Source organism: Stegostoma tigrinum, chromosome 7, assembly GCF_030684315.1.
Source record: "Stegostoma tigrinum isolate sSteTig4 chromosome 7, sSteTig4.hap1, whole genome shotgun sequence".
Lineage (NCBI taxonomy): Eukaryota > Metazoa > Chordata > Chondrichthyes > Orectolobiformes > Stegostomatidae > Stegostoma > Stegostoma tigrinum.
Genome location: NC_081360.1, coordinates 13126127 through 13152961, shown reverse-complemented (window position 1 = coordinate 13152961; position 26835 = coordinate 13126127). Strand labels below are relative to the sequence as shown.

At 46.2% G+C, this 26835-nt stretch overlaps 1 protein-coding gene across 5 annotated transcripts in view; it reads left to right on the top strand.

Moving 5' to 3' along the window:
• LOC125453863 (neuropilin-2-like) overlaps positions 1–26835 on the top strand; it is a 99766-nt gene that overhangs the window by 51367 nt on the left and 21564 nt on the right. For all 5 annotated transcript variants that reach the window (XM_048533937.2, XM_048533936.2, XM_048533939.2 and 2 more), the window contains 7 exons: positions 6015–6159; positions 8316–8674; positions 11974–12118; positions 18040–18156; positions 22936–23097; positions 24730–24992; positions 25117–25213. In XM_048533937.2, coding sequence (XP_048389894.2) covers positions 6015–6159; positions 8316–8674; positions 11974–12118; positions 18040–18156; positions 22936–23097; positions 24730–24992; positions 25117–25213 — 1288 coding nt within the window. The remainder of the gene's footprint in view (positions 1–6014; positions 6160–8315; positions 8675–11973; positions 12119–18039; positions 18157–22935; positions 23098–24729; positions 24993–25116; positions 25214–26835) is intronic.

The window sequence follows — 26835 nt, the reverse complement described above, 5'->3', positions numbered from 1 at the left end:
AGCACTCACTACAGATATGAGCTAACTCAACGCTAAGCTCTCTCTGCTCTGGGTGACCTGGGAATGGGGATGAAGGGGAAGGGCCGGGGTGGAGCAAGTAGGTGGTGTACCTGTGAGGCAAAGTGATGGCTTTGGGGGTGGAGGGTGTTGCAAGGAAAGCTGGATGGAGGGGAAATGTCACCTTTTCTGTGACAGAATGAATCAATCAAGGTTAATTCCACTCTCTTCCACTCGCATCTCTCACTCTGCAGGGAGGAAGAGGAAGCGTCTCTCATTTCCACCTGCCTTGAGGCTTGTTAATTCTTTGTCTACACTGACTTGAGTGTAAAATTCCAATGCACTGCTGTACTGTAAAGAAGACTTTAAGATGTATTGGTAAAGCAATTTTCCATTCATTACAATTAAATTGAATGGAGAGAGTTGCAGTCCGTTCAGTAAATGGAAAAATATGGAATCCATAAATGATTCAAAATGAACTATCGAACGCTTAAATAAAAGGCAGGGAAGTGGATTTTCAACCACAATCACATCAGTCTTCAAAGAGTAAAGTGGGCTTTTGGTGTCCCTGTTTCTGATTGACCTTAAGATCATATGACCTGTAGCAACCAGCTTGACATACAGATGCTGCTGGTTCGACAGAATATTCCCAAGAGTCTAGCTGGTGGTGGTGTCGGCTGGGCCTGACGTGTCCTGACAGATGGTTCCATGCCCCTTCCTGTGAATGCAGCTGGTCTCTCAAGACTCTGTGAACCCGGTGTGACAACAGTAGATTGCAACTCCAGATGGGTGTATTTCTGGAGGACTTTTCACTGACCTCCCACTTCAAAGTGCCTCCCTCTGCCTCTCTGTCTGTCTGTCTCTCTCTCTTTCTCTCTCTCTCTCTCTCTCTCCCCCCCACCCCTACACTCACCCAGTGCTGCTCTGATTGGATTACATGCTCCAGTCCACCCCTTACCATAACTAACCAGAAACATGGATAGGAACATACGAACAGGAGGCAGCCACAAAAAAACATGGACAGGCACTGCGATGCCTATCGTGCTGACATCCAACTACAGTACAGTATGCTCCTATTCCCTCAATCGTTAACATGTTGCTTTGTCAGACTTGAAGGTAATGAAAAATGTATTTTATAGACCCTATGATTTATCTCCTGAGGATTTTTCCTCATGACAGCAACCAGGCCATTCATCTTTAATTTCTGGCAACTCCATGACAATCCTGGAAGAGTTGCCAAGTGTTAGCCTTACAAAATGGCTGCCGTGTTTACTTATCTTTTACTGCAATCCCTTCACGAAGCACTTGAGAGGGCATGTCCAAAGTGTTCCGTAAATATTAATGTTTCCTTTTGTTCATGTCGGAATGTTTGGTTTGGGGCCCAGTGTCTTCTCCAAGTCGTGAACATTTCCCAGCCCAGAGGGAAAAATCAGTCAAAAAAATGAAATAATATTTGGACACAAATGTACTTGTCCTCCATTTTGAAGGATACAGGACAAATTGGACCAGCATATGTCTTTCCTCTGGGAAGCCTTGAAAGAAATCAATTCATTATGATCAGTGCACAAACCAATTTGAATTGAATTAAGTGGGACACAATTGGAAAAGAGAGATCCAGAGGTTGCTAAGGAAATTGAGTGAAAATTAAATTGGATTGAGATGTCTGTGAGTTCCGGTTGGTGGGCTGTGGGTAGGGAGGTTGTGGTCTTTCACTTTGCGAAAAACAAAGACGTCTTTTTAGGAATAAGATCTGTACACAATGAATCGAAACATGACTTTGAAACCGACAACAAAGAAAGAATCAGGCCAGGTGCCAAGTCAGGTTTCCGGCGCGTGACTTGTGATGTTTTATAAAAGTAAGCCGGGGCAGCAAGGGACCTTCTGTGCATGAGGCCGGAAGGTTTCCTTCAGGACACAGTTTTCACTGACACCTCTTGGCTGTAGCAGGTGCTCTTGAAAAATAGGTCCCTGTGGAAAATGTAATCCTTCCGTGCAATGGAGCCAATTTAATAGCATATATGCTATATAAAACAGGCCCGGGATAGACAAGCTGGAGAGAGGCTTTGAAATATTATGTGATTTAGCAGGATTGACATCACTGAATCATCATTTGCAAATGCTCACCCTGCAGATTTTGAATTCAGAAGGGCAAACAGAATATAAGTACATTGTCCAAACTTGAAATGTTTAGCCCTGCTCTTCACCCTTCCATGGCTCACAATAGCATCATACCATAGAGTTCAATGAATTGAGGTCTGGATAATGAGATCAAGCCCTTTGAATAGGATTCCAGTGGCTAAGATTGTTTCTTTCAGATTGAACTCCAGATGGAGTGATCAACTTGCCAAGCCCTGACAAGTGGGACTTCCATTGTAATACAGGTCTCGGTGTTTACTGGAACCGCTGTCAGACATCTTTAGGTAGACTTCTTTGTGGTGACTCCATACCCCATCCCATCACACCCCAATCTATTTAAATTCGTAACTGACTACCACGTTCTTCTGAGATACTAATGGAGTTTAGACTTGAATGGCACCAGAAACCAAACACCCAGCACTGAAGCAATCAAAGTTACAAGAGTTAGAACATAGAACAGTACAGCAAAGTACAGGCCTCTACGGCCCACAATGTTGTGGCGACCTATTATTCTACTCTAAGGCCAAACTACCCTGCATGTCCTACATTTTACTATCATCCATGTGCCTATCCAAGAGTCACTTAAATGTCCCTAATATAGCTGAATCCACTACCATGCTGGCAGCGCATTCCACTGTGTAAAGAACCTACCTCTGACAATTCCCCTATACCTTCCACCAGTCACCTTAAAATTATGCTCCCTCGTAATAGTCATTTCCGCCCTGGGAAAAAGTCTCTGACTATCCACTGTATCTATGTCTCTCATCATCTTGTACAGCTCTATCAAGTCACCTCTCACCCTTCTTTGTTCCAATGAAAAAAGCCCTAGCTCCCTCAATCTTTCCTCATAAGATCTGCCCTCCAGTCCAGGTAGCATCTTGGTAAATCTCCTCTGCACTCTCTGTAAAGCTTTCTCATCCTTCCCATAATGAGGCAACCAGAACCGAACACAATATTCCAAATGTGGCCTAACCAGAGTTTTATACAGCTGCAGCATAACCTCATAGCTCTTAAACTCAATTCCCCTGCCAATGAAAGCCAACACACCATACACCTTCTTTACAACCCTATCAACTTGGGTAGCAACTTTGAGGGATCTATGGACCTGGACCCCAAGATCCCTCTGTTCCTCCACACTGCCGAGAATCCTGCCATTAACCCTGTATTCTGCATTCAAGTTCGACCTTCCAAAATGAATCACTTTGCACTTTTCTGGGTTGAATTCCATCTGCCACTTCTTTGCCCAGCTCTGCGTTCTGTCAATGTCCCGTTGCAACCTACAATGGCCCTCCACACTGTCCACGACTCCACCAACCTTCGTGTCATCAGCAAACTTACTAACCCACCTTTTCACTTCTTCATCCAAGTCATTTATAAAGATCACAAAGAGCAGAGGTCCCAGAACAGATACCTGTGGAACACCACTGGTCACCGAGCTCCAGGCTGAATACTTTCCATCTACTACTGCCCTCTCTCTTCTATTGGACAGTTAGTTCTGTATCCAGACAGCCAGGTTTCCCTGGATCCCATGCCTCCTTACTTTCTGAATAACCATACCATGGGGTTCTCCAGAAGCTTTTGGAGTTAGGGGAGGGGAGATTGGTGCTGGGGGCGGGGGGGGTGACTGGGGGCGAGTGGGTAAAATACAGGCAAAAGACAAAGAACTGAACAAGGCTGCGGTGCACAGAGAGCAAACACACACACACAAACACACACACACACACACACACACACACACACACACACACACACACACACACACATATGCACACACGTATATACACACACACACACACACACACACACACGTATGCACACACAGCCACACACACACGCACACGTACACACACGTGACACACACAGACAGACACACACACACACACACACACACACGCACACATATGCACACACAGCCACACACACACGCACACGTACACACACGTGACACACACAGACAGACAGACACACACACACACACACACAAACGCTCTTTCAATGGAAAATTCCAGAATGTTGACTTCTGGTTACAGTTTAAACAGAAAAGAAAACCAGTAAATCTCCTCACACAGAAACCACGCTGCCCGGGTAACTGTAGCCTTGTTCCAGCTTGAAAAAGACTAATGTTCCACCAGATTTCCTCAAATTCTTTTCATCCCAGAGGTACTGTGTTGGAAAGGTTAAGAGTTGTAAGTAAAATTCATTAGTTCCAGCAGCGCTCAAATGCATAATTAGCCCATTTATATTCGCCTTGTCTGCACAGATTCAGCCTAAATTAACTTCTCCTTCAAAGCAGAGTGGGTTTTATTTTTGCTTTAACGCTAGTACCGCGGGCTGCAATGTCCTCACTTCTCCCTTACCATCGGCAACCAAAATGAGACTTGAGCTGCCCATCTCACCAAATACTGCTGCTTTGAACTTCAGGAGGAGAGTTGGTGATGTGTCCAATGGAGTTTAACAAGTGGCACTCACAAATTAACCACTCTCCCATCCCCTAACAAGTGCCACCCCAAAGCCCTAGTTTTAACATGGGCCAGGGAAAGCTGGGGGAGTGGGTGCGTGGGTAAAATTGCCACTCTGGCCCAGCTTGACTTCTCACCTTTCACCCCCCTCCCCCAACCCCGGTGAACTCCTCCTTGACAATAAGCCCCACTCACCTGGCCTAGCCCCAACTGGTATCAAACCGCCTTCGTCCAGACTTTTCGGAAGTTGAACTGTTTCTTGCCCAACGTGACACAAAAGGTCCCTCTCACAGGGATGGGAATCAGGCCTTCATGATTTTCCTCGGACCTTAGCCTGTTGTCTCCTCATATGTATATGTGCTGGCAACAGATAGACAAACAGACACACATATATAGAGGAGATAGTAGGAACTGCTGATGCTCGAGTCTGAGTTAACACAGTGTAGAGCTGGAGGAGCACAACAGGCCTGGCAGCTTCAGAGAAGCAGAATGTAGAGGCATGCACACAGACACAGACAATACAGTACACACAGATGAGACCTTGGAGGCATGCACACAGAGAGATAGATCAAAATATAACAGCCCAGATTTTACAGTCAATGGCAAATCATAGAATTCCATCAAGGTGGAGACCCGCACTATCCCTTATCCCTGGGCACTGCAGGCCAGTCCACCCTGCACATCTACCGACTGTGGAACGAAACCAGAGCACCCAGAGGAAACCCATACAGACAGTTACCTGAGGGTGGAATCAAAGTCAGGACCTTGATGCTGTAAAGCAGCAGCGCTACCTACTGAGCCACCATGCAACCCTGAGGTTGGCTGTTAACTGGGTTAGCAGACATCCTGCAGAAGAGTTAGCAGGAATTAGGGTGGACCCTTGCTGCTATTGGGTGTCCGCTCCAGCGCAGTGCCCAGTGCAGGTAATCCGTGTAAACAGTGAGGGCACAAGCCAAGCTCTTTATCTTCATTGGCTCAGGTTGGAGAATCCTCACTGAAAACATGTAGAGTTTAAACCAGGAAGCATAAGGCAAGAAGTATAAGTCAAGTTTCAATCAGGTACAGAAAGTGAAATAAGCGATTGAAAGAGAGAGAAGAAAAGAAGTGGGATAAAAATATTATAGAGAAAAAGAAAGTTGTCCAAGTGTCAACAGCTGGATAATGTGAAATCACTCCATAAACTCGCTTACGGCAATGTTTTCTTTAATTTACCTGTTACTAGTTGGGTATGGAGTGCTCCCGAATAGAGTGTGAAAGATCAGCTCCTGATCACTTTCCAGTGTATACCTTTGTCTTCATGCATTGATTCTGTCTCTGTTTGAGTAGCAGCAGCACACTTTGCAACGGGAGAGGAGTTGAGATGCAGGTCCAGAGGAGTCAGGGCCCATGTAACTTGTACTGACACCCTCCTTCCTTCCCTAGTTGTTTCCGGCCAACACGGATGGTAACGAGGTGGTCCTGAACACACTGACCCCGCCCGTCGTGGCTCGCTTTGTTCGCATCCGGCCTCAGAATTGGAAAAACGGGATTTCAATGCGTTTCGAGCTCTACGGCTGCCAGATTACAAGTAGGTCTCCATCTCCTGTCCGAACCTCCAATCATCCCTCACACCCCCAACCCCCTCTCACTTTTACATCCCTAACAACTGGAAAAGCTCGTGAATGGCCTGCACAGTTTTTGTGAGCTCATTGCCAAATGAAAGCTGGATGTGTCAGGGCATGTTTGTACATCAGTTGAGATAGTGAGGAAGCCATGGCTTTACACTAGCCCTCTCCTATTTCACTGCCCTCTTCCGAATACGTCGACCCACCTCTGGAGATTCTGGCATTCTACCTCAGCTGGTCCACTGCCGGGCTGAGGCGAAGAAGATCCCAATCTGTGAAAGGCCTTGCAGACAGACCCGAGTCTGGCTCTCGCTTGGTGCCCACACTTAAGATAAGCTCATGGCAGGGACTCTGACTGAGAAAGGAGGAATTTGTGTTATTTTTAACGTGGGAAAGGAAGAAAGCACAAGGTTCTTAATCCGAGCGTAATTAGGCAAGATTTGTCATTGAGCAACAGAAGGAGATATTGGGATAGGTGATCATAAATTTGGCAGCATGTGTAATAGCAGCAGGAGTAGGCCATTAGGACTTCTTCTCCATTCATGGTTGATGTTCTATCTCAATGGCATTTTCCCACATCTCTCATTGTCATTATTATCTAGAACTCCTTATCAATCTCTGCCTCAATGATTTAGTGTCCACAGCCCTCTCGAGTAGCGAATTCAACGAACTGCTGAATGAAGAATTCCTCCTCATCTCAGTCCCAAATGACCTGGCCCTTTGTCTGAAACTGTGCCCCGGATTCTAGATCCACCCCAGTCTGGGCAAATATCCATCCTGTTTTGAGCCTGTTGAGCCCTCTGAGAATTTTGGTATGTCTCAAGAAGCTCTAAGGAGGAGGAAGAGTTGCAGAGAGCCAGAAAAATACTGGAGGGTACATTCTCTTCATGTAGCCATGTTTATCAAAGGTTGGCTGGGCCATCATTTATTGCCCAATCCTGAATGCCCTTGTGAAAGGCTGGGGTGAAACATTACCTTGAATCGCTGTAGCCCATCATAGCAGATTCTTTTGGTACAACTGAGAGGTTTCGTTAGGCTACACAGGGACCTGGATGTCCTTGATGAATCACAAAGTTTGGATGCAGGAACAGAAAATGCAAGGAAAGTGGAGCATTGTTGTTTACTCCAGTGGGAACGGACTATAAAAGTAAGGAGGTTTACCTGCCATGGTGCAGGGCATTGGTGAGATCACACTCGGAGTCCTGTATATAGTTGTGGCCTCTTTATTTCCTGAAAGATGTAATAAGTTTAAAAGCAATTACCAGAAGGTTCACTTGAGTCACTGCTGGGGTGAAGTCTTATCTTATGGAGAATGGTTAGGCCTATAACCATTGGAGTTTTGAAAAATGAGAAGCGCTTGCATTGAAACATTGGATAGACTGGATAAGTAGAAGATTTTGACTGTTGACGGGAAGACTACGGTAAGAGGACATTGTTTAAGAACAAAAGCCCGCTCCCAATTACAACAGAGTCTGAAAGTGTCCTAGAGTGTGAAGGTGTCGCAGACTGGGTCTTTAAACTTATTCAAACCTCAGTTCGACTTTTGGTCAACACGGAAGTCAAGGGCAATGGGGAGCAGACGGGAAACCACAACGAGATAAACCACGATCTTGTTGAATGATGCAGCAGAAGGGCCAAATTGCCTAACTCCTGGTCTGACGTCCTCTGTTCCTACTTCATAGGGAAGTCACCCCGGTTTTCTCTGAATCTGGAATTGCAGTAACACCAGGCCAAGAAAGGACAACAGTTTTCCTTCTCTGAAGGACATTGGTGACAATCCATTGTTTTCATGGTCTCTGTTACTGATTTGAAGTCCGACCTGAGGAACCACCTACCAGTCCAGTAACATAACCACATTGCTGCTGGTATGTAGTCACAGAACTCAGGACCAAGTGGATCGAAGGCATGGGCCAGTGAAGTCAGAATGAAAGCAATTGCCCAAGAGGCCAGAGCTCGCAGATCTTGCGGTGTTTTAGGGTTGGTACGTAGGTAAGAAATATTACAAGTGAATAAGAGTTGTAGATTGGTTGAAGCAGCCTGTTTAGTGCAGACCACGTCATCTGTCGAGTTCTGCCGCAGATTGTCCATTGCCACACACTGACTCTGCCTCTTTTAACAGATGCGCCGTGCTCCGATATGCTGGGAATGCTGTCCGGACTCATCCCCGACTCCCAGATCACGGCCTCCTCCACCAGGGACTATCACTGGTCCCCGGGCAGTGCCCGGCTCGTCGCCAGCCGATCGGGCTGGTACCCACGGCAGCCTCACCCTCCGCCCGGCACGGAGTGGCTCCAGGTGGCCCTGCCCACTCCAAAGGCTGTCAGTGCCATCATCATCCAGGGGGCACGCGGAGCATCGGTCGTGGATGGCGGGACAGGAGGGGAGAACAAGGCTTTTGTACGGAAGTTTAAATTGGCGTACAGCATGAACGGAGCCAACTGGACATTTGTGAAGGAATCTGGAGGATCACGGCATAAGGTGCGGCCCTTGATTTCTTCCATTTCTTTTTGCAAAGTGTTTGTGCTTGATAAGGTCGACTATGTGCGTACTAAAGGTACCCACAAGTCGCAGTCAGTGTAGAGGTGGCTAGATCATTCCCCCATCAATTGGAGCTGGAACTCCTGAATGAAACTTAATTGACATGTAGGATCTTTATGCAACTATCCTTCCCCCGATTACCGCGTTCAATAATCCTGCTATTAACAGCACACTTTGCCCGTGGCTTCAGTAATAAGTTCTCTTTGCTGTCATTCAGAGAAAGTCAGAAGTCACACGACACCAGGTTATGGTCCAACAGGCTTATTTGGAGCACGGTCCCTACATGATGAAGGGGTCCTGCTCCGAAAGCTTGTGTTTTCAAATAAACTTGTTGGACTATAACCTGGTGTCGTGTGACTTCTGACCTTACCCACCCCAGTCCAACGCCAGCACCTCCACATTATGTCATTTAGAGAGGAGCAAGGGTCACTGGACTTTAAACACTAACATCTCTTCACAGATGGCTGCCAGACCTGCTGAGATCTTTCCTGCAATTTCTGTTCTTGTTTCTGATTTCCAGCATCTGCAGTGGGTTTTTCTCTCGAAAGTAGGCTCCTTTTACTGCACCGTAGAATCTCCAAAGTCCTGTCATAAAAACGCCTCCCTCTCTCCCAACTCTTTGATGGATACTGGGTTTTCAAAAAAAAGGATGATTACAATCGCCTTTACTCTCGTGAAAGCAGGAACTCTCTGGGATGAGGGAAGTTAGGGAAGGTGAGAGGAGAGGAGAGGAGACCTAGTTTTGTAGGACATCACCTGTATTCCAACAGCTACTCAACTGCGATGCCTGATGTGCAGGTCTTCTAAATGTTGAGATTTAGAGGACGCTTGGACCACTGCGAGTTGTCACATCTAAGCACCGTCATCAACAAGCCCACTCACATACTAAGTCAATGCAAAGATTTGACAGTGGGCACTTTATTTCGTCCAGACTGTTCAGCCCTGCCACGTTAAATTAATTGAATGATTTTTGCGCAATCTGAATGCTAAGTGGGAAGGTGGCTTGGAATCTTCACCTGCACAATCTGCCTCCTTTCTGGTAATTGAAATGATATGCCTGGTTTTGTAACCTGTGTGCAGGGAAAAGGATCAGTGACAGCTGTCCCTGGCATCTCGAACTGTATTGTCGAGTGCTCATGCCTGTACCATTAAGCACTAAAGTGTGCTCTCTACATCCTGAGGGATGTTGAGGCCTGAAGATAGGGAATACACAAAGTTGACCTGAATGGTAATACACAAAATCAAAGTGGAAACTTGCCACGTCTTCCAGGCTCAGTCTGTACCTGTCTACCCTAAGGAGGCAGTGTTGCTGAAAGCCTATAGAGCTCCCATCACAGACTGGGAAAAGTTGCCCCTGGCAGTTTGGCGTTTTCTTCCCTCACTGATATCGACTGCGGTAGAACTGATGCCGATTGAGAATGTAAGCTGCTGTTGGTGACCGACAAGCAGTCAGGAACAGTTGAGTCTGTGCAGATTGTGCACAGCCGTAGCTGGAGTGCTGTGCCCGGATGAGCAATGGAAGCAGATCCCCAGCATTGATCATTGCAAGGCCATGGCACAGGAATGGAGCTTCTGACTCTTTCAGAGAGTTAGCAGTGGCTGGATGGGTCACATGGCCTCCTTTTGCACTATTCCATGTTCCCCGTTGTGTGACTGTGAGGAGCAAGACTCCAAGCCAAGAAGGGAACAACAGAAGAGAAAACGAGAGGGAGAAAAACAATCCAAGTACTCTTTATGTATTAGGAAACATATTTTCTCATTATCAGAGAAGGGGAGAAACAAAAACATATTGCCAGTCGAGCTTTTTTTTCAGCAATTAACAATTTATTGCATTTGTTTTCAGTTGACTTAATTTACAACTTCTAGCTCAGGGCGACGTGACAAATGAAATATTCAGAGCGGTTTGTAACATTTGCATTTCCACCACATGCCAAAACAAAAACAAGAGAAGATAGAGCATCTTGTGTATCTACAGCCTCTCTCAGGTTCTCAATCGCTGCTGTAAGGTGTGAAGGATAGCAGCCAATGCGTGCACAGTAAGCTCCCACAAACAGACCCACGATAAATGACCAGACATATTGCATTTTTTATTTTACTGATGATAGTTGAGGGGATGGGCGTTGGCTGGAACACCATAGAGAAAACCCCGCTCCACCTATTCATTCTCCTTGGCCAACCATAATCCGTTCCTAAGTCTGTCCACTGTCCTTCTTCTTTGGACTCCATCTCCAACTATCATTTTACTCCTCACCCACCCTCCCCCAAATCTACCTCCTGTGCAAAACAAAAATAACCAAGCTTTTCCCAGCTATCATCAGTTTTGAGGAAGGGTCACCAGACCCGAAACATTAACTCATGATTTCTCTCCACAGACACTGCCAGGCCCACTGAGCCTTTCCAGCAATTTTCCATTTTTGGTTCTGACCTCTATCATCTGGCAGTTCTTCTGGTTTTTTTATCTCCACCCCCACGATTTGTTCCGGACTGGCGTTGCCGAGCTGCGCTAAGGTCTCTTGTGAGACCTCAGCCCCCACTCACCCTCTTGGGTGCATCTTAAAAACACCTTGCCTTCATTTTGAGCAGGCATCAGCTCTCCAGAGGTGATGGTATAGTGGTAATATCACTGAGCTAATAATTACATGGCCAGCAACCCACACGTACAAATGAATGCTCAGGTGACATGGGTTTGAATCCCACTCTGGCAGCAGGCGGAGGTTGAGTTTGTTTTTTCCTTTTGAAAAAGGCCAATCTGATGACGACTGTTGTCAATTGTTGTAAAAGTCTATTGGATTCACCAATGTCCTGTCGAAAAGGAAACCTGTTGTCCTTACCTGGTCTGACCTACATGTGACTCCAGACCCACAGCAACGTGGTTGTCTCCTGGGGGTGGGTAATAAGTGCTGGACAGGCTGGTGAAGCCCACATCTCGTGAGCAAATGAAAATAAAAGACTGGAATTTATTACTAAAACAGATTATGTCGACCTCTGTTTTACTGTTCCTGTGGGAGCTTGCATTGTGCAAATTGGCTGCATTGCTTCCTGCTTTACAACAGGGACTACACTGCTCTGACAGAGGAAGTTATTAAAGAAATGCAAGTCTTTCTTTAGTTCCAGTTAAAGGATTTAAGTTACCATCTTGTTTACTTCAGTGGAGAAATCTATTTGTAGTTGCTGACACAGAAACCTATGGTGGTTCTTTGGTCAGTTTTATTCAATCTGCCTCTCTGCATCATCCTCAGATGTTTGAAGGGAACAACAACTACGACACTCCTGAGATCCGCCGATTTGATCCCGTTCCTGCACGCTTTGTCCGAGTGTATCCAGAGAGATGGACCCCCGCCGGAATTGGGATGCGCTTTGAACTACAGGGCTGTGATTTAATGGGTAGGTGTATTTCCAAACCTGTCGTGTGTGTGTGTGTGTGTGTGTGTGTGTGTGTGTGTGTGTGTGTGTGTGTGTCTGTGTGTGTCTGTGTGTGTCTGTGTTTATGTGTATGTCTGTGTGTATGTTTGTGTGTGTGTGGTATGTCTATGTGTGTGGTATGTCTGTGTGTGTCTGTGTCTGTGTGTGTGTGTTTATGTGTGTGTATGTCAGTTTATGTGTGAGTTTGTGTGTGTATATGTGTCTGTATGTGTCTGCCTGTGTGTGCACGTGCATGTGTGCCTGTACGTGTGTATGTATGTATGTATGTGTGTGTGTCTGTACATGTCTGTGTGTGTGAGTATGTGTGTCTGTGTATAACATCTGTGCCTTGTCTGTCTACACCAAGGCAATGAATCGCTGTGATTTTCTAGTGGAGTAGCACAGCCAAGATCAGTGACCTGATCTTTAGCCCCAGATTCCGTTTCGCAACTTTGATAGATTTCATCTTTGTGAGATCTTGATTGATATCAGTCATGCATTCATAAACTTTTGCTGACATTCATGTATTCTGACTCATTCATAGCCTTGTTTACTTTCAGTCTCACCCACTCACGTCAATATTTTCACAATACACAATCTTCAGGCCCACAATCTCAAATGCTCACTATAGTATTCTGAATCAAGTCATACCCATTCATTCCAGTGCTCAAACTAACACACAATCTCCGCACGATCGCACTCAGCCTGAGATCCGCACTTACGCGTTATCGCATTCAGTGACCAATTTGCTCACTTCACCAGCAGTCTGTCCAGAATGACCACACCGCACAGAGAAAATACTCCGAACTTATCAGGCCCGACAACTTTCCGAAGTAGAGCTGCTACTGAGTACTTCCAGCATCTTCTGGCTTTTGTTTTAGAAAGGACATCTGGCTTTGGTGCCAACTTTGCATTTGTGTAGCGCCTTCAGTGTAGCGAAACACCAAGAGGCGTTTCGCAGGAGTGTTTCCAAACCAAGCTCGATGCCAAGCCACGCAATGTGGCCTCTGAATGCCCAAGCCGTGCTTGATCAAAGAGCTACAGCTTAAGCAAATGCCTGGCAAGGGAGATGGAGATAGAAAGGCCCTAGTTGCTGGTTGATTCACTGGTGTCTCCATGTGTGACCCCACACACATGCACACGCACACATGCAATAGTTTGGCACACTCACGCCAAGAAATGTTGCAGAAAAATACTTCAAGTTGTTAAATGATCCTGAACCAAATAATCCAGATGCGGAGCTTAGCTTTTTGATAAATGTAGAGACCTCGCAAAAGGATTGTGTGAAATTAATCTCTTGACAGTTGCATGGCGGAGATGGACTCACAGAGAGCGAGAGTGTGTCCCGGACTCTTGCAATTTGTGTTTGCAGTTTGGCTCTCCCTTCTGAATTGGTAATTGTGATTTCCCTCTTCTTGAAATAAAGGCAGTTTATGCCTGGGAGCTGTTCGCCAGATGTTTGGGAGGCGTGGGCAAAGGCTTGCTGAAACCACATCTCAAATGCTCAGCCTCTTTAGATGCCGATGCAGGGAGATGTCAAGCAAGAGGGTCTGTTCACAATCAGCATTGGAGGGGCAAAGTTGGATATTTCGCGAACCGACCTCTCTCATTGCTCTCCCCTGCTGAAGGAAGGAATATCACGACACGGCAATATTCCCCACAAGGACACCGCACTAGGGAGGGATCTCGTTCGTTTGTTTACCAAGACGTCACAAGGCACCACACGCAATGCAGGCCAGCCTTGTGGCCTCATTTAGTTAGCATTCAGCGTGAAAGGCCCAGACATCTGCTGATGATTACACTGCCCAATGCCATCTGAGCTGACTGGGAAGATTCCTAATGATAGCTCGCCAGATCCTGGAATAATCTCTGCCTTTCCCAGCTTTCATCTCTCCCTATTTTTCTTTACTTTCACTCTCTCGTTAGCTCATATCTGCCAGCCTCCTCTCCCGTCCCTGCTTCCTTACCACCCACCCCCACACCATAGTCATGATTCCTTCGATAATGAGCAAAATATAGCTCTCCGTCCTCCTCCACATCATGCTGATTAAGACACGGATGACAAACTATGCGGTGGAAAAATATCTCGCTGGCTTTTTGTTCTCTCTATAATCATGATTCTACCTAAACTGAGACTTTCCTCTCTTCTCTGCAAAGAGGCACTGATAAAAATATAATAACAGATTGCCAAGAATGCTACCGGAACAGAGAGTGCAATTATCCCGAAGGGCGGAAAAGTCTGGAGCTCAATTCTCTGATGCAAGGCTGTTGACGACTAGTCAGAGCTCTTCAGAATTGTGGAAGGGTTCGATTGGATAGAGTTGGAGAAGATCTTTCTGTTTTTGGAGGAGACCAGAACGAGGCTCACAGTATAGCGTGGCTGATTGGAGAATATGGACGGAAATTCTCGCAGCCTTTGAAAAGTACCCGGACACACGCTTGAAACACCATAACATTCAGTGCAACGGGCCTGGTCTGGGTAAAGTGGGACTGGTATATATTTTTGGCAGCACGGAGTTGACAGACTAAAGATTTGCTTCTGTAGAGTATGATTCTATGAATATGCAATCTACTGCCGCAGGAGAACACGTTAAATTACCCATAGTGTTCAGGGCTGTGGAGATTAGGTGGGTTATAGGGGAATGGATCGGTGTGGACTTGTTGGGCCAAAGGGCCTGTTTCCACACTGTAGGATTCTATGACCTTCTATGAATACAGAAACCATATCCACAGGGAGTTGAAATTGAAGCTAGATGACTACGTGAAGGAGATGGGAATACGGGGATTTGCAAATGAGAGAGGGGTCAGTGCACATGTGGGGAATAGACCTTGACAAGGGCCTGTTGAGCTGCTCCTGACTTGTAAATTCCACATATTCCTCTCTCTGAGGTCCCCTGTTGGTGCCGGTTACTGACAATGCGGCTGTGATGTGATACACGACATGTTCTCTTCTAATGCCCTCGACGACACAATGTCACCTCGTCTCTACTTCCTGCTGATTGGTGGCCAAGCTTCCATGGGATTTAAAGAAAAGGCCAGCGTTTGCAGGATCTTTCGGAACCTCTGACATCCCAAACCACGTTACAGACAAGAGGGTGATTTGTGCCGCGCATGCATTGTTACACTTTGGGAGCTGTTGCCAATTGTCCAGTCGGGATACAATGCCTTTGACTCCCGGAGTTCAAACTGATGGTCTGCAGAATGGAACATGACAGCTGAAGCTGTAAATTTCAGCACAGCTTCTCAGAGCTCTGCAAGCGAACCAGAAACTGGAGAAAAGTAAAGCTGGCAATACCATTTAATCATTTTGTTTTAATTAATCTGTGAGTCAGGACCTTGACTATTTACAAAGGATGCTGTCAATCGGCATGGAGCAGAACCCAGGCTCTAGCAGTGTGTTGTGGGGCGACGTTTTGGTTAAAATAATTGGCATCAACTACTTCACAGACTGTTGGACAAAGAGCCATTCTTTATGTTCCTCCAAGGCAATATTCTCCCTGCTCAGAACAATGTACAATGTATAATTTGACTTCATACTTTATTTTTTGTAAATTAAGGAGGAGGTTTAGTTTTGTTTTTTGAGCGCCCCTGTGGGTTGGTGGTGGGAAGTCTGGAGGTTCTTAATGGTCAGATACATTTTGATGAGTCTTCAAACCCTTGAGGTGAATCATGCTTCTGCTTAGTGACAGGGGTACAATGACATAAGAAAAAGGCAGAACAATCCAAAAAGTCAGTCAGTGTGTGTGTGGTGTAGGCCAGAGAGTGAAGGATTGTAGAGATATTGGATTGAGTGAACTCATGTAGATCCTCTTAAAGCTAATGCCATTGTGATTTTAGTCTGCAGTTTGATTTAGGGGTCTTGGGGGAGACACTAGCTGAAGAGAGAAAATATCTGGTGACTGCACAGAAATTTTCTGAAATGAAACTGGTAGCAGCTATACCAGTCTGACTCTGAGCAAAGAGCCTTAGTGCAGAGATACTGGTAACTCTTCACTGAAGTTTGGATGTTTGCAGGGATGAAAGAAGTAGTGTGAATTTGATATCTGTTGATCTCTCTTTTTCTGATATCTGTAATGAAATCTTTGCAACCTTCATTTATCTTGTGTAATGTAATTCCCGTTTTTCTGGCTTAATAAATGGCTTTACACCTTGCGTTAAAAGTACAGAGGCAGACTCGTGTGAATGCTGTTTGCAACTGACCTCCTTGGTTCTGAAAAGCAAAACAAAGTTAAGATCTGACAAGTCAGGTTTCCTTCTAAGATCTGGTGTTAGCATAGGCTGGGATCATAAGACTCACCCCTTTCAAAACTGCACAGCAACCCAAAACATTTCATAGACAATTGAGTATTTTTTGATGCATAACAGAGACAGTAGAGAAACCAGTTTGTGCTCAGTAAGATCCCACAGATGAGATAGGGTCAGCTAATCTGTGGTAGTGATGTTAGTAGAGGGTTGAATATTGGCCAGGATATCAATGACAAAGTCTCCTGGTTTTGGTACTGTGATTCAGAATCTTTCACACCTGCCTGAAAAGCTTAGCATATGCCTCACTTTGCTGGCCCACCTCCTGAAACTGCAGCAATCCCTCAGTACTGCATTGAAGCATCAGCCTGGATTATGTGCTGTTTCAATCAGCTAGTGCTTTCTGCTTTTTGTCCCATTACTTTATTAGGAGGTGTAATGTGTGTTACTGAACCCAGATCAATTGGATCAGATATTCTGGGAAACTGGCAGGAGATTGCTTTTAGCGGTGATTTAAAGCAAAGCCTTTGAGGAATTTTAAAAAGCTATTGTGATCACGAAATGATTTGTTGCAGTCATGTTTTGAAAGTGTGCCAAGTTGGAGCAAGAAAGAAAGCAATTCATTCATTTTTATAATAATGTTGTTCCAAAATAGAACAGTAAACATTATCCAGAATGCTAACTGATCTTTTTATTCTGTCTTTCCTTCATGTCTTGAAGTAGAGATTCAGGCCAGACATCATTTTTTAAAACTACATTCTGTTTTGCAGGGCTCCTTGTGTTCTAGATTGGTCACGGACTGTGTGTGTGTGTGTGTGTGTGTGTGTGTGTGTGTCATTGCCTCCCAATAACATTTACAATTATGAAGGTCTATTTGCATAACTGGAAAATTTGTATGGAGCAGATTTGCACTAATCTCGCCCAGTTGCAAAGGGAAGATAATTTGTCAATCTGTCGGGGAGTAGTTTATAATGTAATTAATTTTAAGGTCCAGGCAAGGTTTATGTAAAATGCATTTGCAGAAAGGTTAATCAAAATGAGAAATCCTGGGCTGAGCTGTCAGGCACTGATGCATTGAAGTACATATTCCTCCAATTACATTGTCTCCACTGGTGCTACAACCTTCTAAAATCTCTCCTGCACATCTACTTCTGTAGCCCCAACATTCATTGGTGTGTCTTGAAGTCCCTGGGCCCCAAAGTTCTAGACTTCCTTCCCAAAACCACTCTTTTCTACAGCTCTCTCCTCCATTAAGAAAGTCCATAAGACCTACCACTTTGACCAGGTTTTCTGCCAGTCCTGATGTCTTACGTTAGGTCTCAAACTTTGTCAGATAGCACTCTAGTGAAATGGCTTCAGGTGTCCTGTTACATCAAGGGTGCCACAGAAGCACAGGTCAGTGTGGAATTTCAGATTGGCTGAGCAGCTCCCTTCCCGGTCATTAACCTCACCCCGTGCCCAGGCTTACCCAATCTTCAGCAAAAAATAATTCGCTGGTTGTGGACTGCCCTGAGGTCATGGTGAGCCTCGATAAAGCTGCACTTTCTAACCCTCTTCTCTAGCACATGATGTCTCGCCCAGGCTTTGCAGATTGAAATGTGATATAATATTGAAGTGCCAACTTTGCCTGTAACCTCACCTGAACTGCTTTGTTCTTCCAGCAACCACCACATCTGTTGCCACCGTTGTCTCCACACAGTGGGTTGGAGAGAATGCCACAGAGGCTCCGTGCGCCAGTGAGGATGACCCATCCTGCATGGCCAATCCTCATATAATTGGTAAGTTCAGTGCTTCCATGAACATTATGGCAGCAATATGACCGCTCTCCATCGTTTATTTCAGATTTAATGATTTTCAATGATTCTCGGGAGAAGGAAGTATAAAAAAAAGGCACATAAGTCGAGGGATGTGTTGAATTGTTTCTTTCTTTGCTGCAATCTACAGAAGCAAGTTTTTTTTTGTCAGCTTTGAGCAGGACAGTAATGCAGAGCAACACTGGATAGATAGTACAGAGAAACACTGGCCAGAAACTGAGTGAAGCACTTGGGCTGTAATTGAGAGAAACATGAGCAGGAATCAAGAGAAACCTCGGTCACTGATCCAAAGAAACACTGGGACAATCATCCAAAATAGGATATGTGCAGTCCTGGTCACTCTGCTATAGCAAGGATGTTATTTAGTTTAAGAGCCTTCAGAAAAGAGTTACCAGGATATTGCCAGGGAATGGAGGGTTTGAGTTATAAGGAGAGGCTGGATAAGCTGGGACTTTTTACACTGGAGTGTAGGAGGCTGAGGGGTAACCTTATCGAGATTTACAAAATCGTGAGGGGTATAGATAAGGCAATTAGCAAGAAGTTCTTTCCTTAAAGTGGGGAAGTTCAAAGCTTGGGACATATTTGTAAGCTGAGAAGAGAAAGATATAAAAAGGACATGAGGGGCAACTTTTTTACACAGAGTGTGGTTTGGTGTGTGAACTGAACTGCCAGACAAAGTGGCAGTAAAGTACAAGAATAGGAAAGGTTTAGAGGGATATTGGCCAAATGCAGGCAGGGACTAGTTTGGGACAACGAGGTGTAGAGCTGGATGAACACAGCAGGCCAAGCAGCATCAAAGGAGCAGGAAAGCTGACGTTTCGGGCCTTGTGAAGAAGGATCTAGGCCCGAAATGTCAGCCTTCCTGCTCCTATGATGCTGCTTAGCCTGCTGTGTCCATTCAGCCCTGGATGTCTCAATTCTCCAGCATCTGCAGTTCCTACTATCTCAGGGACTAGTTTGGTTTGGGAACACATTTGACATGGACTGGTTGGGCTGAAGGGTCTGTTTCCAAGCTGTGTGACTTTATCACTCTATGACTGTATAACAGCACACTGCGTCTTCAGTGATGAAGAACAGAAAAGAATTGTACATTTAGCGCGCAGTTCAGTATGCTTGATCAATTAAAAATAAATCCAAAAATAGGCCTTCAGTGGTAAAGGTACACTAGTTGCACACCGTCATTACAGAGAGACAACAGGTGACGGTTTAACCTGAGGGTCACCATGCCTCAGGCAAGGGGAGAGGTTGAGAAGGAGAGTCCTTCGTAGTAACGTAAGCCAGTGCAGGAAGGGAACCCAGGCTGTTGGCCTCCCTCTTCATTGCAAGCTGGCCAATCAAGCCAAATGAGCTAACCACCTCTCCTGTGCATGGTACTGCATGTTTTCCTGTACATGTTCCATCACAAGCAGGTCTTGGATTTGAACATTGGTTGTCAGAGCTAGAGATGCCCTCCACTATTACAAAGCTGTCGGCTCGTCTCCTTCGAGACATTTTATTTTCCTATGTGCCAACTCCGTCTCGCCACTTCCTCACCTCGTTGCTGACTAGATGAGACCACCCCCAGCTCGGGATTGCTCAAACCCAGCGTCTGTTACCTCCATGCTATTAAGAAAAGAATATAAATTGACTGAACGGATGCATTCAAATTTTTTAAAAATCACTTTCAAACTTATTTCTTTTAAAGTTTTAACCACTAAGGGATTATGTTTGCCTTAAGTGTCTTTGCAAAATTTTGTACTTGATTAGGGGAGTGTATCCACTGAAAGGTTTGATCTTAAGACATTTGCTGAGCACACAATTCTGTGTGACAAGGTCTAACTCTCGCCCATTTTATTTAGGCGTTAATCATCAAACTATGAGAAGTTAATCGGTGAGGAAGGGGATAGTTATTATAGACTGTTGTTTTGTGTGTGGACAACTGCTTGCAAGTTTGCTGTCACAGCTAATTGTGAGGCAATTCTTTTTGTAATCCTGGCTATTTGATTCTGAGAGAGCAGGATGTGGCCACAGCCATTGCATGGGCACTCCCACTGCAAAGAAAGTCCATAAAAGTGGAGAGTGTGAGCCTGGGACTAAGATACTTTGATAGATCGGTAGATGGAGCTTTAAATCTCCAGTTAGCTGCTTTTCTACCTGACCCGTGAATGCTTCAATTTGACACTGAAGGCCGAACCTATGCCTCTAAGGCGAGCGGTCTCCCTATATGACAGATGGACTCAGCCAGTAAGGGACCTGTTAGATCCAATTTTGTGATCCCAGAAGGAAATCCTGGGTGGTCACAGGGTGCGGGTGTGTACCAAGGTGGCCTGGTTTGAAAGCATGTGTTAGTCCTTTACTATTTCACCCATCTCTCCCAGCCACTTCCATTCCCATTCATGCCCCCATCCATCCCACCTTTCTCCATTCCAATTCGTGCTACACCCACACCACCACTGCCACCGATAACTCCAGTGTTACCTCCAGAGCAACTCACCCTGCATTCACATGGGCAGATCCCAGGGACCCTGGTGTGATTGGAAAATAAGTACTTCTTGTAATCTAGCGCAGTTTTCACTACTACATACTTATTTGCGAAATAAACCCCTCCTATTTTTGTCAACCATTCAAATCTCCTTACTAAAATAAACTTATCTCTATTTGGACCTGACATCAAAAGCAGCCGCATTTTTAATGCCTTGTTACATTTTCAATCAAACTGTGAACCAAGAATATCCCGTGCAATAATGATAGCATTTGAAACTCAGCCAAGCATTTGTAATGGCAATAATAATAATAATCGCCCTTGTGGAATTATCAACCCAGGATATTTTTGAAACTGAACAGCTAGATAGCAATGTGGCTCCAAACTCACACAGATAGTCTGTCAACCCTATTATTCTATAAGATGCCTTTTTTAACTCTCATTTCAGCCTTTTTTTTCAAAGGTTTTTAGCATTGAGCTAATTAATAGAGTTCAACCACTGACATTTATACAGATATTAGCCACCCTTCAAAGTGCTTCAATTCATGATCCCAGTGTTGTAGGAATAACTGGAATGAGGTACCTTTGAACTCAGCACTAAGTTCCAACAGCCCTCGTCAGTTCAAGAATCCCCTCTGCGTGAGTCCATTCCCCTGCAACAAGAATTAAAATCGGATCTGTCGGAAATGAGGACAGGTCCTCGAAATCCAGATGCTGATCCCCACACATGCCCCCACTGCCATTTTTAAAGGCTCACAAATTCTTTCTGACCCCCCCCCCCCGCCACCGCCAAAATTCTGGCCCACCGGGCACACAGATTTTGTGGAAAGTGCTCTGTGTACGGAAGTGAGTGTCACGTAGGTGTGTGCGGAACGTCTGTCACACAGACATGCCATTCAGTCCCTTTGGTTTGTGCAAATGTTTATGCTCTACTGAGTCTCCTCATCTCGCCATATCATAATGACCTTTAACATGTCTCTCATATTTATCTCCCTTCTCATTAAATGCACACCAATACTCATCACCTTTTCGAGTCATACAACACAAAAACAGACCCTTCGGTCCACCCAGTCCATGCCGACCTCGAACCCAATCTAAACTAATCCCCCATGTCAGCATTTAGCCCATATCACTCCTCTGATGAAGGGTCTAGGCCCGAAACGTCAGCTTTTGTGCTCCTGAGATGCTGCTTGGCCTGCTGTGTTCATCCAGCCTCACATTTTATTATCACTCCAAACCTTGCCTGTTCATGTACCTGTCCAAATGGCTTTTAAACGTTGGAACTGTACCTGCATCTACCACTTCCTCTGGCAGCTCATTCCACACATGAACATGAACCACTCTCTGAGTGAAAAAAAAGTCACCCCCATGTCCTTTTTAAATCTGTCTCCTCTCACCTTAAAAATATCCCCTCTGGCTTTGAACCAGAGGCCGCTCATCCCCCTCTCCCCAACCAGGGAAAAGACCCTTGCTTCTCACCTTATCTATGGCCCTCATGATTTTATAAGTCTCTGTTGAGGTCACCTTTCAACCTCCTCCACTCCATTGAAGAAGTGCCAGCCAGTAGAGTGATAAGGACCACCACGGGGCAGCACGGTGGCTCAGTGGTTAGCAATGCAGCCTCACAGCACCAGGGACCCAGGTTCAATTCCAGCCTCAGGGCAACTGTCTGTGTGGAGTTTGCACGTTGTCTGCATGGGTTTCATCCGGGTGCTCCGGTTTCCTCCCACAGTCCAAATCCACACTGTAGTGAATCTAATCTAATCTATCCAGCCTCTCCTTATCACTGAAACCCTTCATTCCTGACAACGCTGTGCTAAATCTTTTCTGAACCCTCTCCAGCTTAATAATATCCTTCCTAGAACAAAGCGACCAAAAATGGGCACAGTGCTCCAGAAGAGGCCTCACCAATGTCCTGTACTACTTCAACCTAATGTCCCAGCTCCTGTACTCAAAGGTCGGAGCAATGAAGACAAGCTTGCTAAAGCCTTCTTAACCACCCTATGTTATTGCGACGCATGTTTCAAAGATTTATGTATCTGAACCCCTAGGTCTCTCTGTTCCACAACACTAACCAAGGCCCTACTACCTTATTCTACACTTTCGGTGTTACTGTGACAGAGGTGTGAGGCCTTACGTCATCTTGGTTATCAATAAGATTGCCTGCCATCGATGTCTCGCTTGTCTGACAGCAGTGTGAGGGGAGGGGGTGTTGCAGAACAGAAGTAGAATGAATGACTGAACATGTCTCCTCTCGGGAAATTTGTTTCCTGGCTTTCTAGAAATCCAGTCTGGCATCGAAGGCTTCAACTGCAGTTTCGGGGAATCGCGTGACAACGAGCTCTGCGGATGGACGCATGACCCATCGGCTGCGTTTAAGTGGACGGTCCATTCTGGCATCTCCAAGCCCGAAGATGTTGGGCTGAACCAGGCGCACAGCACAGGTCAGCCAACACAGCGCGATGTTAAACCCTGGCACGGGTGACCTCCCCCTGCAGTTCCAGACTCCCCCCTGTAGGAGGCACAGCTCACTGGCTGACTCCTGTTTGCTCATCTTTCTGTTTGTGGGTGTCGGTTCTGCCGGCCTCTGTTACCCTCCGACCTTACGTTGTTGAAGTGAGCGATGATTAAAAATGGACTGGAAGCCTGCCTGAATTATCGCTCCCGAGTCCAGCGGAACTGAGGCCAATCTTACCTGACTCAGCCATAGCCCTAACAAGTTCAATCTGAGGCGGAGAATTGTTTTCGAATTCCGCCGCGCGCCTACTCCCCGCCAACTCATTGACTCGCCAAAACTATTGCACTCCTCCAATTCTAGTCCCTGACTAGCAGGCCAGGCCTGAAGTCCTGGAATTCCCTCCCCGATCCTCTCTGCTTCCTTTTAACGCCCTACTTAAAAAAAAAACTTACCTCCTTGACTAAGCTTCTGGGTCACCAGCCCTGACCCCTCTTTATGTTGCTTGGTGACAAAACTCCCTTCAATTACACTCCCGCAAAGTGTCTTGCTATGTCTTGGGTAGCACAGCGCGCTCAGAGGTTAGCGCTGCTGCCTCACACTGCCGGGGACTTGGGTCCGATTCCACCCCCAGGCGACTGTCTGTGTGGAGTTTGTACGTTCTCCCCGTGTCTGCAGAGGTTTCCTCCGGTTACCTCCCACAGTCCAAAGATGTGCGGTCGAGGCGGATTGGCAGTGCTAAATTGCCCATAGTGTCCAGGCTAGGTGGATTAGCCGTGGGAAATGCAGGGTTACAGAGACATGGTAGGACGATCTTCGGAGGGCTGGCATGGACCCAATGGGCTGAATGGCCTTTCCCCACACTGTAGGAATTCTAGGACGATGATCTTACAATGCAGAAGGCGCCACATGCCCGGAAGCTGTCTTGCGCCTTGAGCAATTTTTAAAATCTTTATAATGGTGATACTTCCCCTTTTCGAGACAGCTGGGGCTCAAACCATAACGTGTGAATACCTACCATATGCCACACTCCAAGCTGACATTGGGTGGGGAAGGTATGAAGCAAAGGTTAGGGACTTGTACACATACTTTTACAAATCAGACAGCCATTGCCTGCAGGGGCCGGTGGCTTTTTCAGTAATGACACCGAGCAGCTCCTGACACCACAGGGAGCGCAGGAGGAAGAAGCTAAATAAAGATTTGTTTAATGTGTACGCAAAACGCATGCACAAATGCGAAGAGCATAAAACTAAATCACACAAAATGTGCAAATGAGGCTGTTTGGCGGCCATACAGACCCCAAAGTATGGCGCCATGACAATGGGTGAGCTGGGCATGCCTGAGTGGGAGGGGGAGGGGGGGCAGTTACAGGCATGTGACTAAAAGCTCCAGAAATATGTCCAATCAGAGTTGGCACCCCCTTGGACAATTGGATCACCCCACTGGTGTGTTTTCTGTCATCTGATTGATTGACTCAACTTGCCTTGGTGTTTCTGGAGGCTTAAGAGAGGACAGAGAGCGAGAGAGAGAGAGAGCACTGAGGCCAAGTGACATTGATTGGACTCAACCCCGAAGAGAGCATCTTTTCTCAGGAACCCTTTATATCTGTCCATTCTTTTAGGCAAATGGAATTACCTGCAGATTGAAGCCACCAAGATGGCTGAAGGACAGCGTGCCAGGTTGCTTAGTCCCATGGTGCCACCCATCAACAGCCACCGTTGCATGGTGTTCTGGTACCGGATGCGTGGTGCCAATGTTGGCACCTTACGGGTGCTGCTGAGGAAGAAGACCAACGATGTGATGCTGTGGTCACTGAGGGGAGATCAGGGGGACAAGTGGAAAGAGGGCAAGATCATCCTACCGGGATACAACGTTGATTATCAGGTAACTCGCTGCCTATGTTGCAGCTGCAGAGCAACAGCACTTCCTTTTTGCTTGCAGACTGGGTGTTTTCCTCTCTCTCTCTCTATCTGATGCAGCATTCTCCTGTCTATCCCTCTGTGCCTAGGTCATAATCGAAGGCATCGCAGGAAGTGATGTGAGTGAGGACCTGGCGGTTGATGATATCGCCATAGCGTCGCACGTGTCCCTTGACCAATGTATACGTAAGTACTGAGCCCTTGCTGTGAAGGAGGAGTTTGGTGGAATGAGATGTGCAGTCAGGTTGAAGCGAAGCCGAAAAAATATTTGCAAGATTCAAAGAGTAGGAGATGCAAGCTAACTTGTTACTCCACTCGTGGTTGGGTTTGGCGGGAGTGGCGTGGGGTGGGGAAGGCATTGTGTGTGAACTAGGTCCAACGCATTCTTCTTTACGCTCCCCGTCCTTGCACCAGCTTTCGGAGATTATTCTCTGGAGCTCAGCACCATCAAATCAAACGGTGAGCCACCTCACACAACGTCTTTTGCCTTCCCTTCATCTCCATGCGATGGTGATCATGTGTGAGCGTGACGTAGCAGTGCAGAACTCTGGGTGGCGCTGTGTTGACGTGAATGGCGTTCGATGTACGCAAGCCAGAGAATAGATTGCAGGAGTTCCCAACATGGGATGGCACAGTGGCTCAGTGGTCAGCACTTCTGCCTCACAGCGCCAGGGACCTGGGTTTATTCCACTCTTCAGGCAACTGGCTGTGTGGAGTTTGCATATCCTCCCGGTATCTGCGTGGGCTTCTTGCCATAGTCCAAAGATGTGCAGCTGAGGTGGCTTGGTCGCGGGGATGGGGTGTAATGAGATTCGGTGCAGGCTGGATGGGCCAAATGGCCTCTTTCCACACTGAAGGGATTCTACAAGTGCCTCTCCATGCCATATATGATCCTGACCTGAGCCATATTGCCATTTTCTACTTTGTTTTTGGCAGTACAGGTGTATCTTCAACTCCCCAAACCCCCATAAACACACCCCTAACCGTGGAGCCTGAGTGGTTCAAATTAGCTTCAGTTAGGGACAGGTAATAAATACAGGCCTGCCCGACAATTAGCCCAACTTGTGAGCGATTCAGGAAAATCTGTTCAGCCAGTATTTCATAGGACAAAATAGAGAGTGACTTCAGGGCATCTGAAGTACTCCACATTTATTAAAATGGGTTTGTGTTGTAAGAAACACACCGATCCTTCAGGCACTGCTAGCTCCCAGAAAGAGCATAATGACCACGCAGTCCATTTTTTGTATTGATATTTATTGAAGGGTGAAGATTGTCAGGGAAATTGGTTGATGACTCCCTCAACACTAACCCTCTGACAGTGCGGCATTCCCTCAGTACTGACCCTCTGACAGTGTGGCATTCCCTCAGTACTTCAGTAAGGCATTTGATAAGGTTCCCCATGGAAGGCTCATTCAGAAGGTCAGGAGGAATGGGATACAGGGGAACTTAGCTGCTTGGATACAGAATTGGCTGGCCAACAGAAGACAGCGAGTGGTAGTAGAAGGAAAATATTCTGCCTGGAAGTCAGTGGTGAGTGGGGTTCCACAGGGCTCTGTCCTTGGGCCTCTACTGTTTGTAATTTTTATTAATGACTTGGACGAGGGAATTGAAGGATGGGTCAGCAAGTTTGCAGACGACACAAAGGTCGGAGGTGTCGTTGACAGTGTAGAGGGCTGTTGTAGGCTGCAGCGGGACATTGACAGGATGCAGAGATGGGCTGAGAGGTGGCAGATGGAGTTCAACCTGGATAAATGCGAGGTGATGCATTTTGGAAGGTCGAATTTGAAAACTGAGTACAGGATTAAGGA